At 43.2% G+C, this 14294-nt stretch overlaps 1 protein-coding gene across 2 annotated transcripts in view; it reads left to right on the plus strand.

Annotated features, from left to right (window-relative positions):
* LOC124721400 (EIN3-binding F-box protein 1-like) overlaps positions 1–14294 on the plus strand; it is a 630141-nt gene that overhangs the window by 313607 nt on the left and 302240 nt on the right. The window contains exon 2 of one of the 2 annotated variants that reach the window (XM_047246341.1): positions 7395–7555. The exons of the other annotated variant lie outside the window; for it this stretch is intronic. Coding sequence (XP_047102297.1) covers positions 7395–7555 — 161 coding nt within the window. The remainder of the gene's footprint in view (positions 1–7394; positions 7556–14294) is intronic. 2 annotated transcript variants of the gene reach the window in all.

Here is a 14294-nt window from a genome sequence, read left to right on the forward strand (position 1 = left end):
CAATGCTCCTTCTAAAATAAATCTTTGACGATACAAGACGAGCGTTGGGGGAACTGTGTAGTAGTCTGCTTACATCAGACGTTAACCGATTTTCAACATGCACACTCGTGTTTTGTATCTTTTTAGTCTTTATTTTATTATATGACTTTCATTTTCGTGACAAATTCCAGATGTTCCATGACGACTTGGATAATTTTTCCATTGAGTTTTTTCTTCCATAAGCGAGGCCAAATATCTGAAAACGAAAAATGATTTAGGTTTTACAATAACAGAATATAGCTGACACCTACAGTATGTGTAAATAAGAACATAAGTTGATGAATTAATTTTCATTAAATTACGTTTTTCGTGAGAAAAACTCAGCTCTATTGAAGGAGAAAATGCATTTGTTTATGACGTTGTTTGGTATGTAAGGAAAAAACATAATGGATAAGGTAAACAAGCTCTATTTATTCCCTTATTTATTGATTGATGTGTTTGTATCCATATATTTTCACTAGCGAAGAAATGTCGATGTTCTGAAATATTATTTCACTTCTCAGCACTTTCCTACGCAAAACTGATCAAGAACATCCGTTATGAAGCTTGTGTTGATCATGAATAAACTTTATTGTTGTTAGTTCCTCAAGTTCGATACTATACTCCGACTTTTTGTTCAAAATGGCTCTGAGCACTATGCGACTTAACTGCTGAGGTCATCAGTCGCCTAGAACTTAGAACTAGTTAAACCTAACTAACCTGCCTGAGGCAGGATTCGAACCTGCGACCGTAGCGGTCGCTCGGCTCCAGACTGTAGCGCCTAGGACCGCACGGCCACTCCGGCCGGCCCCGACTTTTGTATCGTGGATAGTATCTCAAAATCTCACTTTTACCGTTCGGTACTGGGCTAAGCGAATTGACGTAACGTGACATGACGTCTAGTGCAAATTCTAGGACATGTGTTGATTGGTAAGCTAACTACCTACGCGAATATGGCCGCTACTGTAATATCTATTGTGACATCCCTTCAGGATAGCAACGGAGTCCACATCTCATTTAATCCTGCAGTAGATGCTATTTGTTTTTATTTTGGTAACAGGAACCTGAATTAGTACGACTGAATCTAACTTTGAAACCGACTCTGGCCGAGTACGAATAGTGTTCAGTTCTGTTTAATTTTATATGTCGCAGATGAATGTATCTCCAAATTCCTTTTACAGTCATTATAATTTCATTTGATATTGTGTACGCTAACATTTTAGATCTTGTGAGCCTAACTTCGGTTGCTTTGATTTTTGCAAAATTTACCCAATCTTGTGTGATTTCTTGTGTCTGGTGTTAACAAAGGAACGCCGTCACATAAAGCAGATATAAAGATAAGACAAAAGCAACTTACTGCTAATGATAAGGGCATTCCTTGGAAATGTGCCGACGTAAAATAGCTTCAGAAACAAAGATAATTTCATAATCAGCACAATACAACAGACTGCAAATTTCCTGAATGAAAAAACTACATTTTGCAAACATGACTTTAACAGCGACTTTTTTTATGCACTTCTCTTACATTTAGCCATTTCAGACAAAGAGCAAGAATGCTAGTTAGATGTATGCAGATATCTAGTTTCTGAAATCAACAAGAAAGCGTGTGCCGCAATACGTAAAAGGTTATACCTTTAAATGTAGTACACAGCTTCATAATAACATCTTTAAAAATTTTCTGTGTTTGATTGGTTCATGCGTATTATTTGTGCTTCATAGCGCCCTTGTATTAAGTGCTGTGATAAGCAATAATGTTACATTGTGCCGATATGGTATTACTTAGGTTTCTGGGGATGTTTTTACGTTTCCATATTGCTAAGGGGTGTCTCTGAAGTTAACAATACATATTGCACACAATGTCAGTTTCGTTATCAACATTTCCAAGACAACACATAACAAGATACTTGCAAACACTTTAAAAATCTATCCATCTGTAGTGTGGAAATTTGATTCTACCTGATTATATGAACAACATAATCTCTTCTTATGCTCCGAACATGTTCTAGCACATTTGTGCCATCATCAACGGATCAGATCTGATGGTTCATATAATCGTACCTTGTAAGCACAATGCCCTAAGATGTATGCTGTTCACTAAAATTATATATGGTCTATGTCTCTGCCTATCTGCTAGAGATGAGCATACATACATATATATAAGGACGAAGACAACGAGAATAAATATGACTTGCTGTATAATCATTTAAAGAAATTCCTGCAAGACCTAACATTCTAGAGTCTAACACCCGAATAAAACATTTCCTCCTGATGATGGCACGAAACTGCTGAAACCTGTTTGGGCAATAAGAACAGACTGTGTTGTTTGCAAAATCAAGTACAACCCAACTCCCAAAATTTAGTCTGCAAATGCGACTGCTGTTAGAGCATCAAAAGCCAAATGATGAAGACCAACCATCTGAAAATAGATCCTTGGAACCTGAAAATGTAGCATAAAGTGTGTGGCTCATTTACCCCAGCCAAGGTCATTTCAGACCTAATGAATAAGATTAAACCTGTGTGTTTGTGTGTGCACGTGTGTGTATCTCTTCCTTTTATTACTATAATTTAAATCCCTAGCTAAAGCGAGGTCCTTAGAGACGGAACACTTGCTCAGATTTGACGAGACTGCGATACTGACTGGTCCGTAACTTTTTTTCGTGCAACCACATTCCCATTGCGTGATTTGCGGGAACATCAGGCAACTTTAAGCAGGTTGGTAATCGAACTAGTATTTGCGTGCCCTCCAGTTACGAGGGCAGGCCTGCATAGGTAAGCTGTACCGTCTGAGACGATTGACCATTGAGACCTCTCCAGGTAACTCCTTGAGCTATCGGTCTGCAATATAACTGGGCGTCAGGTTATTCATACTCTCGAGATGAAATTTGATTGAGGTACAGTGGTAGTATTCATCCATCATTTCCTTCATATCATCAACGTTTCCGTTCCCATAGCTGCTTGTCTGTTGTAGTTATCATTATTACACCATTCATACCCCTAATTGTTACTAATAAGCACACAGGACAAATAATTAGTCAACCCTAGGAGACATCAGGCCAATACTGCGTAACACCGCCTCTAGTCTTGACAGCTTCACTTAGACAGGAAAGAGAACTCACAAGATTGAAACGGTATGTCGTACCCAGCTAACCTTACTCATTAGTGATTAGATCCCGTAGAGCTCCCAAATTGCAGAGATCTACCTAGTGATTATAATTAAAGTGCTACTGCTCACGAAGTTACAGCGTGGACTGTAACTCTCGTATGGAAGCGAAACTTGATAGATATGGTAGTGCGTTAATGTGGAGCCGATATTCGCCGGAAAAACAGTTGTTCCAAATTTGGCCACCAGGTACAAATATGGCGTTGTATACTGTTTTTATGACCGTATGACACCCACGCTGTCAATTGACACGCCATAACGTGAGTGAACAGAATGGCTATAGAGAAGAGAGACCGTGCGCTATTAGTGAAACTGTTTTGTGTTAACGGCAGCAATTACAGTGCTCCATTGAGAGTGTATCACCAACTGAATGGTCTGAGGAGAGGCCCGATGTCATTAAATGGTTTAAAAAAGATGATAATGAAAATTTAAAACACGGGTGAGCACGAGGAAAAGGAAGGTATTCTATCCCGGTGGAAGTTATTGAGGAAGTTGCTCACCATGCAGAATGTGCCCGAGGTAGTGTTAGTGTTCGTCCAGTGTAACGAGAATTGTCCATCCTATGGTCAGCAGCATGGAAAGTTTTTTGGTCTACTTTACACTGGTACCCGTAAAAGACCCGGACGATGCAGCATCTGAAACCTCATGATCCGCAGCAACATTCGGAATGTGCTCATCGGTTTCTGGCACGGATCTAATTTGACGGCATGTAGCCGGGCAATATTCCATGGAGTAACGAGGCATATTGCACACTGCAGGGCGCAGTGATTACACAAAAATGCCGAATTTGGGTTACTGTTAAACAGCGTGTTCAGCACGAAGAGCCATTGTACTCGCCGTATGTGATTGTGTGGTGTGGATTCACAAGCACCCTTGTTATAAGTCTCTCCTTCCTCGAAAATAATACGCCCAGAAGGCCTGTCAGGTGTCCCGTGATGTCAGCGTATTAATCGAGAGCTCCTTGGACAGCGTGTGATTTCTACTTTGGAAGAGCGCAGCTGCATGGAATCCATTGTTTTCTTTGAAGATGGAGCAACACCTCATGCCGCACGCCTAGTGAAAGATCTGCTCATTGTAAGTTTCCACAAAAGTGTTATCTGCGAAGGCTTTACAATGCATGGCAGGAAGATCACCTGATGTGAATCCATGTGACTTTTGGGTCAGGGTATATCTAACAGAACGGGTTTACCAGGGACACATGCGGTCTCTACCTGATCTGAAGGCTAGTACACAGGAACACGTTGGTCAGATTCTATCGGAAATGCTGCGAGCAAATGTTAATCACTTTGTTTTACGGATGCAGCATCTCGTCGCCCCCTCGGTGCTCATATTGAACAAGTTGAGTAAGCAACGGTTAGTAACAAAATCAACATTATGGCGTTCTCACTTGTCTGACCTTTCTAACCATGTCCCATTCCTAATCTATTACATAAGGAAACATTTTTATAAGTATTTCTCTCATTCACAGCTCCAGATTTGCACCTGGTGGCCAAAATTGGAACTGTCTTTTCTTTCCAGCGTAGATCGGTTCCGCTTTAACGCATCAGCATATCTACCAAGTTTCTCTGCCATACGATAATTACAGCTCACACTGGACCCCTGTGAGTAGCCTCACTTTAATTATAACCACCCAGTGAACTGCTCCGTTTCATCCACAGTTCTAATAGTATATTTTCTGTGCTGTTAAGACCGGGAGATTTTACAGACCAACCGAGGTGCAATAGGAAGCCCCATTGCTCTTCAAACCAGGAACTCATACGTGCTGCCGTGTGAGCATGGCTGAGGTCATATTGAAATACGAGAGTGTCCATACCATACTAATCATGAACATGTAGAAGAAAAAGCAACACCTGGTGAACGAGAATGTTGATGTAAACAACCTGGCTCATTTTCACGTTCAAAAACAACCCCAGGCATCACAGAGCAATCTCAAACCTGAACTGCACACGCCACACAGCACGAATTGAACGCCTCTTTGGGCAGCAGGTGCACCCGATGCCTTGCATCATTTGAAAAGTGGCAAAATCTCAACTTTCTGGACCGCACTATACGTCTCAAGTTAGCTAATGTGCAGTTTCTGTGTTAATTGGCCCATTGAAGAGCTGCAGCATTATATGCTACTATGACAAATGTTTTTTCTGAGTTTAATCCAAATTTTCACTGCATGCAGTTCCCTTCACAAAGTTCACTCGGAAACTGGTTGAGATGGTCCTACGGTCACTCACGGTAGCAATTCTAGTCATGTTTGGCAGCAATTGTCACTGACAAGGCGTCACACTCCCCTCCGTTCCCTCTTGGTTAGCTTTTTACGACAACTGCTCTTACACCGTGTTGCACGGTTGCAAGAGACACACAAGTGCCTGCAGGCGCGTTGGACAAACCCCGCCCATACACCAACAAATTTCATTCAGGCTGTGGTCATGGACACTTTCGAAGACGATAGCTCCATTCTACGACAGGCGTTCAATAAGTAATGCAACACAATTTGTTTCTGAAAACAGGTTGCTTTTATTCAGAATTCCAATACATCCTATTATTCCCCAGTCTTTTGGCTACAAAACCTTATTTTTCAACGTAATCTACGTTCAGTGCGACGCCTTACGCCCCCCTGTATACCCGCTTGGCACCATTCTGCTAGTCGATGACGGGGTCAACGTATCGCTGCAGCAATAACCTACTCATCATCCACGTAATGCTTCATTGGGCCAAACAGATGGAACTTCGAAGGTGCGACATTCAGGCTGTAGGGTGGATGAGGAAGAACAGCCCAATGAAGTTTTGTGAGCTCCTCTCGTGTTCTCAGGCTTGTATGAGCCCTTGCGTTATGAGCCCTTGCGTTGTCATGGAGAAGAATAAGCTCGTTTGCATTTTGGTGGTGACGCAGGGTGCGATTTGTGCTTTTACCAGTGGGGGGGGGGGTGTCTTAGGGGGTTACTAGAATTATATATGTTACTAGCTAGGACTGTGGCGTTACGCACGGTTAAACAGCTATTTATAAATAGATATTAATGCCGAAACTCACTATTGACGCGTATGCAGTATCAGAAAAGCCATCCCTTGTTATATCTTGAAAAGTACATTATAGGTAAAGCTTATTTACAAAATCATCTACATACGGGTACAGATACACGAGGGGAATTCAAAAAGTAGAGGCACATTTGTGAAAAGTTGTACTTATTCTGATGATAGAAAACTGAAACATATTAATAGTAAGACTTATTAAACATTTTCAGTGTTCGGCTCCACAAATTTAAATTATTTATAAAGTTTTACTCCAGTGAATGGGAAATAAACATCCCAGGTTGGGATGCATAAACTAAAACCAGAGGAGGGGATGGTCTGATGCAGAGGGGGGGGGGGGGGGGGAAATCCCCCCCATCCCCACCCTGCAAATCGCACACTGTGGTGACGGGTACACTGAAGTCTTTTTTTCAGTTTCCCAAGGGTTGCCCAATACATTTCAGAGATGATCGTTGCATCATGAAGGAGGACATCAAACAGAATAACCTCTTCAGGCTCCCAGAAGACAGGCTGAGTGTGCTTTTTCGAACTTTTTCTTCAGAGGTGTGACGTCACTCCATGAATTGCCGTTCTGTTTCCGGTTCTAAGTGATGAACCCACGTTTCATCGCCTGCGAAGACTTTCGACAAAAATTGTCACGGTCAGCTTTGTAACGTGCAAGCAATTGCTCACAGATGGTCCTCCGTTGCTCCTTATGGTCCGCTGTTAGTCGGCGATAAAACCAACAGTGAACGAGTGTGTCGGCACTTGCGATGGTGACAGACGCCTCGCCCAACGACTCACCGTGCTTTTGTTCACTGAATGTCCCACAACAAATTCCACAATTTTCAACCGAGAATGACCGAGGAAAAAATGTGTTGCATTACTTATTTAACGCCCCTCGTACATCCTGTCACGTCTGTACGTCGACCTGCATATTTGCAATGATTCTATACAGTCGACTAGCAAATACACATCTCTTCACTGTCATGACTGACGTCGGCGGGGGTAGTACCGTGACCGCCTGGTACCAACTCCACACCGTCTACAGCGCTCCAAATGGAACCAGTGAGCTCTTTCAAAGGGGTAACTAATATTTTGTCCAGTGAGCTTATTTATGCCGCCTCTGCAAGACACGAGGAAACAAGCCCCGTTCCTGTAACACGAGAATGCAGCGTGGCGCGCAAACTGAGTGTAGTGTGTGGTGTGGTGGCAGCGGCGAGCCTGTTGGAGGACCTGGCGGAGGAAGTGAAGCACGTGACGCACCTGCGGCGCCACCACCTGCACCTGCTGCTGACGCCGCCGCTCACGTCATGGCGCGCGCACGGCGTCGGGGACCTGCTCGTCGCCTTCCCGCTGCTCGCCCTGCGCTGCAAGGTACGTCGCGCGGGGGCTGCTGCCCATTCAGGTTGCAACACCAGCAAGAAAGCACACAATGATGTTTCACTTATAGTGCATGTACTGTATACACTGATCAAAAGTATACGGCCTTACCTCAGTAATGCGGAAGTACCCACTATACGTCACGAGAGGTGGGGAGTATTGGGTTTTGAGCAGAAAAGCAGTAACAGCAGAATGGGTCGGTCAGTAGGCCTCAGTGACTTCGATGATGATGATGATTGGTTTGTGGGGCGCTCAACTGCGCGGTCATCAGCACCTGTATAAAGTCCCAATTTTTACATAGTCCAATTTTTACGCAGTCCAATCTTGCCACTGTCACGAATGATGATGATGATGATGATGACGATGATGAAATGATGAGGACAGCACAAACACTCAGTCCCTGGGCAGAGAAAATCCCCAACCTGGCCAGGAATCTAACCTTGGACCCTGTGATCCAGAACGTTAGTGACTTCGAATGTGGTCTAGTCACTCTGGATCTCACCTGACTGACAAAGCCATCAGGAACATGTCAACCATTCCAAAGCTGTCCAAGTCGACTGTTGGCCAGGGCCGGCAGGGGTGGCCGAGCGGTTGTAGGCGCTACAATCTGGAAGCGCGACCGCTACGCTAGCAGGTTCGAATCCTGCCTCGGGCATCGATGTGTGTGATGTCCTTAGGTTAGTTAGGTTTAAGTAGTTTTAAGTTCTAGGGGACTAATGACTTCAGAAGTTAAGTCCCATAGTGCTCAGAGCCATTTTAACCATTTTGAACCTACTGCAAATCGACGTTAGTGATATAGGCCTGTAATTCAGCGGATTACTCCTACTTCCCTTTTTGGGTATTGGTGTGACTTTTAGCAATTTTCCAGTCTTTAGGTACGGATCTTTCTCTGAGCGAGTGGTTATATATAATAGCTAAATATGGAGCTGTTTTATCAGCATACTCTGAGAGGAACCTGGCTGGAGCGGAGGCCTTGCCTTTATTAAGTGATTTAAGCTGCTTTGTTACACCGCGGATATCTACTTCTATGTTTCTCATCTTGGCAGTTGTTCTTGACTGGAATTCAGGAATATTTACTTCGTCTTCTTTGGTGAAGGAGTTTCGGAAAACCGTGTTTAATAACTGTGCTTTAATGGCACTGTCATCAGTGACTTCACCGTTGTTATCGCGCAGTGAAGGTATTGATTGCGTCTTGCCACTGGTGTCCTTTATGTATGACCAGAATCTCTTTGGGTTTTCTGCCACAATTCGAGACAGAATTTCGTTGTGGAAATGATTAAAACCATCTGGTATTGAAGTACGCGCTATATTTTGAACCTGTAAAACTTTGCCAGCTTGGGGATTTTGCGTTCTTTTAAATTTGGCACGCTTTTCTCGTTGCTTCTGCAACAACGATCTGACTCGTTTTGTGTACCATGGGGGATCAGTACCACGCTGTGGCCCAAATTGCCGTCCTCTATTCTTCTAACCAGGACGTCCAGAAAGGGGAGCACTCCCTCCACCTCGACTTCCATGGTGAATTTGAAGTTCTGGTGTGAGGAATTGAGGCGTGTAAGGAAGTCATTCAGCTTGTCTCTTCCATGTGGCAATATGACGGAAGTGTGATCTGCATACCGGAAGAAACAGGTAGGTTTCCATTGTGCTGATTCCAGGGCTTCCGCCTCGAAAAATTCCATGTACATATTGGCGACAACTGGTGAAAGAGGACTCCCCTAGGCTACTCCTCCCGTTCGCTCGTAGTGGACACCGTCGAAAAGAAAGTATGCAAACGTCAAGACGTCCCTAAAGAGGTTGGCCGTCTCTGCGTCAAATTTCTGGCCAATAAGTTCTAAGCAGTCTTGTAAAGGCACTCTGGTAAATAGGAAAACGACGTCGAAAGTCACAAGGACGTCGGTATCTTTAAGCTTGAAGTTGTTATGGCGTCCAACAAAATCTAGTGAGTTGCGAGTGTTATGTGAGCACTTCCCGACGTAATGGCCAAGCAAACCCTTTGGATTCTTAGGACGTGAGTATGTCAGAGCACCAGTGTTGCTGACAATGAGACGTAAAGTTACCCTATCCTTGTGAACCTTCGGCAGTCCACAAAGGTTTGGTTGAATTGATGCTCTTTGTCTTAGCTTCCTAATAACCTCGTTTGGCAAGCCGGATTCTTTGAGAAGCGCCATGGTCTTCCTCTCCACCCTCTTGACAGCGACAGTGTCGATCTTCCGATATGCACTGTCTTCTAACAGGCCCCGCATTTTCTCCATGTACTTCTGGTGAGATAGGACCACAGTTTCGTTGCTCTAATCGGCTGGTAAGATCACAGTTTCAGGATATTCTGTTAGTCCCCTTATGTCTATCCTTCCCCTGCTAGAGATGTTCGGTTTCATAGATCTTGTTGTCGTGAGAGCACGACAGGTTTCGCGACATACTTCTTTTACTGTTTCTCGAAGAAGTCGTGCTGCTGCCTTTTCAACTGAACTGACTATATTCGTGACAGGTGCAGATTTAGTAGCGGGTGCAAAATTCAGTCCTTTCTTAAGAACTGACATCGCACCCTCATTCAGCTGCTTGCCCGTGATATTGATGATAGTCTTTCAGAGAATATCACGAGGTTGCCTCTCAGATATACAATCGAATTTCGATGTCTGGTGTCCGGTGGCCTTTCTTTGTGCAGAGTCTGCTATGACCAATGTGACACCATCAATCCAGTCCCACGTCCAAGAGCTGAACTGGTTGGCCAGCTGTAGATGTAATTTGTAAAGTGCTTTGTTGGTCAGGACCAGGCACCAGCGAGTACAGCGGATTCTCTCACGTACGATGGCTGGGCTGGTACGTCTCCTGATTCTTCAGGCTGCCGCTGAGTCGATATGATGCCAGAATCCTTATTCTAAGTTCCTCCAGCAGAGTTCAAGACATCATCAAATAGTTCAAATGTTCAAATGTGTGTGAAATCTTATGGGACTTAACTGCTAAGATCATCAGTCCCTAAGCTTACACACTACTTAACCTAAACTATCCTAAGGACAAACACACACACACACACACACACACACACACACACACACACACACACACACCCATGCCCGAGGGCAGACTCGAATCTCCGCCGGGACCAGCCGCACAGCATCAAATAGTGCAATTGAAAGTAGAGCTAGTTGTCTTGGCCTTCAGACTCACTCGTAAGCTCGTCGCATACTCGCAACCATGACGTGCAGTGAGACAGACATCTGGTGCAGCAAGCCATCGACGTCCCACTGTGCGTGTACTGCTCGTGAGATCGTTGACAATCGACTGTTGTCATAATGCTACGCTCTACTGAGGACGTTTTGAGAAAGTTAACTGAGGAGACGTACTTTCTACTGAATAGACTCGGAATAAGCAGGGGTAGTTCCAGCTGCGATAATTTCAAGTTGCTGGTTGTTTAATTTTTTAATGTCCGGTGAACGAGGTGCCCAAACCAATGTTATTGGATTTTCCTGGAGATTTTTCGTTGACTCTTACAACCATCTGAAATGAGAGTCCATTAGTTTATTTCAAAATTATTATAGTTTCTGAACAGTAGCATGCTAAAATAATAAAATCTGTAGGATTTCTTTGACTCATTATCTTCATTAAGTTATCTCGATTCCATATAAAGCTAAAAACTTCAAATACGGACAGAGGAGCGAGCATATCGTCAGACATTGTGTTAAAGAAATTGTAAAAGATAAACTCAAGGGCAAAATAAAATTTGATAACAGTTTTTAGAAAAAGCTTTCCTTCGATTTCATCGATAATTTGAATAACAATTCTTATTTACCGATGAAACTGTCCACCAACCTTCGACTTGGACCATTATGGGAAGAATCGACACAATATTGTCGTCTACGCTTTTGACTTGCTGCTTTCTCGTTTCGGAAAACTTGCATTATTATTTTTAAATGGTAACAGAACGAGATAGGGAGCTCTATTCGACAAAACGAATATACAACAACACTATTTTTAATTTCAGATGGTGGCTAAAAGCAATAATTTTAGTCTTGTGAGGCGTTAAGTGCAGAACAGCAGAATACGAAGCGTTACTCAAATGCCACAGACTTGAAGAATATCCCATAAACAGTCATAAAAATGTTCAAATGTGTGTGAAATCTTATGGGACTTAACTGCTAAGGTCATCAGTCCCTAAGCTTACACACTACTTAACCTAAATTATCCTAAGGACAAACACAAATACCCATGCCCGAGGGAGGACTCGAACCTCCGCTGGGACCAGCCGCACAGTCCATGACTGCAGCGCCATAGACCGCTCGGCTAATCCTGCGCGGCAAACGGTCATAAAATAACTTCGTTAACTGAGTGTGACGACAGTACACAAAAATTTTGCTTCTAGGCACATGCTCATGGAACGAAAAGCGTGGCTGCTTTCTGATGCAACGCTGTTTGTGAGCAAGAGGGGAAGAAAATGCAGAGATGAAAATATTATAAGAAAGAAATAATATATTCACTAAGTTGTATTTACGAAGCTTGGAGTTTTAATTGCAGTTCCTTCATTACATTAGCCGTTTCCCTTTCCGCTACGACCGAGTGTGTTGTTCATACTCGAATTTCTCGCTACCCCAGCAGAAGCAATTGTCAAGATCACGAGTAACGACAGAGCTTGATGCGCGTGCCGCCACTTCTAGTTCTACGAATACACGATTAAGTTTTTAGGTTATTTGGGGGTACGCTCTCTGTAACCGCTGCATCAGGTTGAAGGACCCTTTGCAGTCGGAACATTTGTCATCGACGGGAATTCTCGAAGCCCTCCTACTGAACCTGTAACAAACTAATTTTACATAAGTCATTTTCAATATGTTTTCTACCAGCATACGTAGGATAATTGAAAAATATTAAGTTCTAACAAAATGGTCACGTGTTGAAGCAAATGCTACATTTTTTCGCCCAGAATATTGATACACGAGTGTGCACCGAAAACAGGCTCTTGAAGATATTGCAAAACGGGTACGTACTCTGACAAAGAATTCAGTTTAGAATGCCAGCATCAAAGTCCGATCAAAATCTTATGTACCGTTTCAAATTATGTTTACCGCCAATCTGAAAAATATGGTTTCGAGAGATACGTGTTTAAAGTTTTGGATTATATTTGTTGTAGTTATGTTAAACACACCTCCAGTCAGCGATCTCTGGACCATACAGCAATTTTCCCAGATCCAAATAGAGGCCCTCCTCCACCTTCTCCGTGGCTACGGTGGACCAGCGGGCCTCTTTGGCAACTTTTGTTATCCATTGCTCTGCCCGATAGATTCGCTTTTAGTCCGATTTTGTGCAGAAATTGTAACAGGTTGGTTCGATCTTAAGTTCAGGCACATTCGTAATTTCCATAGTGGCTGTTGAACCGTCGTTGAAATTACATGTCTACTATTTTTTTTCCCATTGTGAATGGTTTTCGGAGACACCTCTTCACAGATTGCCTTGCAACTCGACAACGGAGTTTCTGGCGAACTTTGGATGAACACTACAATAAAATAGAAATCCTAAAAAACATTTTTAGCTTAAAAATAAAAAATCAGTTTTTTTAAAATTTTCAACCAGAACTACCGCTTTGGTTGATACTGTTAGTGGCTGTTGTCGTGGAGAATGTTCCACACGGTCGTCTGGCCTATACCATGCTGTCTGGTGCTGATATCGAGCTCACTGTCAAAGAACGTTTATCTTCAAATGTGTGTACTTCCCTTCGAACGTATTTCCAGTCCTATGTCCAAATGACCTTTATCGGTCCTTGTCCTAACAGGGGCCGTTTCCTGGAGTTTGTCCTCGTTTAGCAAAACGAGCCTGTATACAAAATGTTACCCTACGTACTGTGTATGGTTGTGCTGAAACGCTGATCATTTGCACATCCAAGCAAAGAGTACACTTCATGCCAATTTGAAGTTGTGTCCCGTCTTCATGGAGTGAATAATGTAATGGCCAGTTATAGAGTACGAACACCGACCTACATCACAGAGCATAAATGTCAGTAGAGTGAGCATTCACATGCGCGTAACGAGGGTTCTGTCCGCGAATTCTCCTGCAGCTCAAGTCGCGTGTATTTTAGGCCGTATAGCGCTTAGCGTATTACGGGCATTGTTACTTCGCTGCTACAGATAGATCACCTTCAGAGGTACCGCGAAACTTCGTATACGCATTTGTCAGAGCTTATTAAACTGATACCAGGAACTGAAGCTGCCTTAAAGATTTTAAGAGCGATGGCATTGTGCTTTTTCGCATCAAGATCATAGCTCAGATATTCCACTTCATTTACGTTTTTAATGGGATAAGAAGTGACAGACAACAATTTTTTTACGTTTTGTATTGCGAATATTCATATTGTCGATTCACTGTTCTAATTAATTCCGTTACAAGGACACTGTAGACGACGCCAAAGTGTCACGAAGAAACAACGCATCTGGAACTATCGAAATTGTTACGGTAAATACGGTAAGCGATTTGCATCACCTGCTTGTCCATTATTATTTTCTATTCTTCTTTATTTACCCTTCTCATTTTTGTAGACAAGTAATATATCTGTAACTTTTTTCGCCTCCCCATCAGAAAAGTAAAATCATACACTTCACAATCCGCCCCGATAGCTGAGTGGTCAGCGTGACGGATTGCCGTCCTACGGGCCCGGTTTCGATTCCCGGCTGTGTTGGGGAGTTTTCTTCGCTCAGGGACTGGGTGTTGTGTTGTCTTCATCATCATTTCATCCCCATCCGGCCCGCAGGTCGCC

This window comes from Schistocerca piceifrons, chromosome X (assembly GCF_021461385.2).
Source record: "Schistocerca piceifrons isolate TAMUIC-IGC-003096 chromosome X, iqSchPice1.1, whole genome shotgun sequence".
NCBI classification, from domain to species: domain Eukaryota; kingdom Metazoa; phylum Arthropoda; class Insecta; order Orthoptera; family Acrididae; genus Schistocerca; species Schistocerca piceifrons.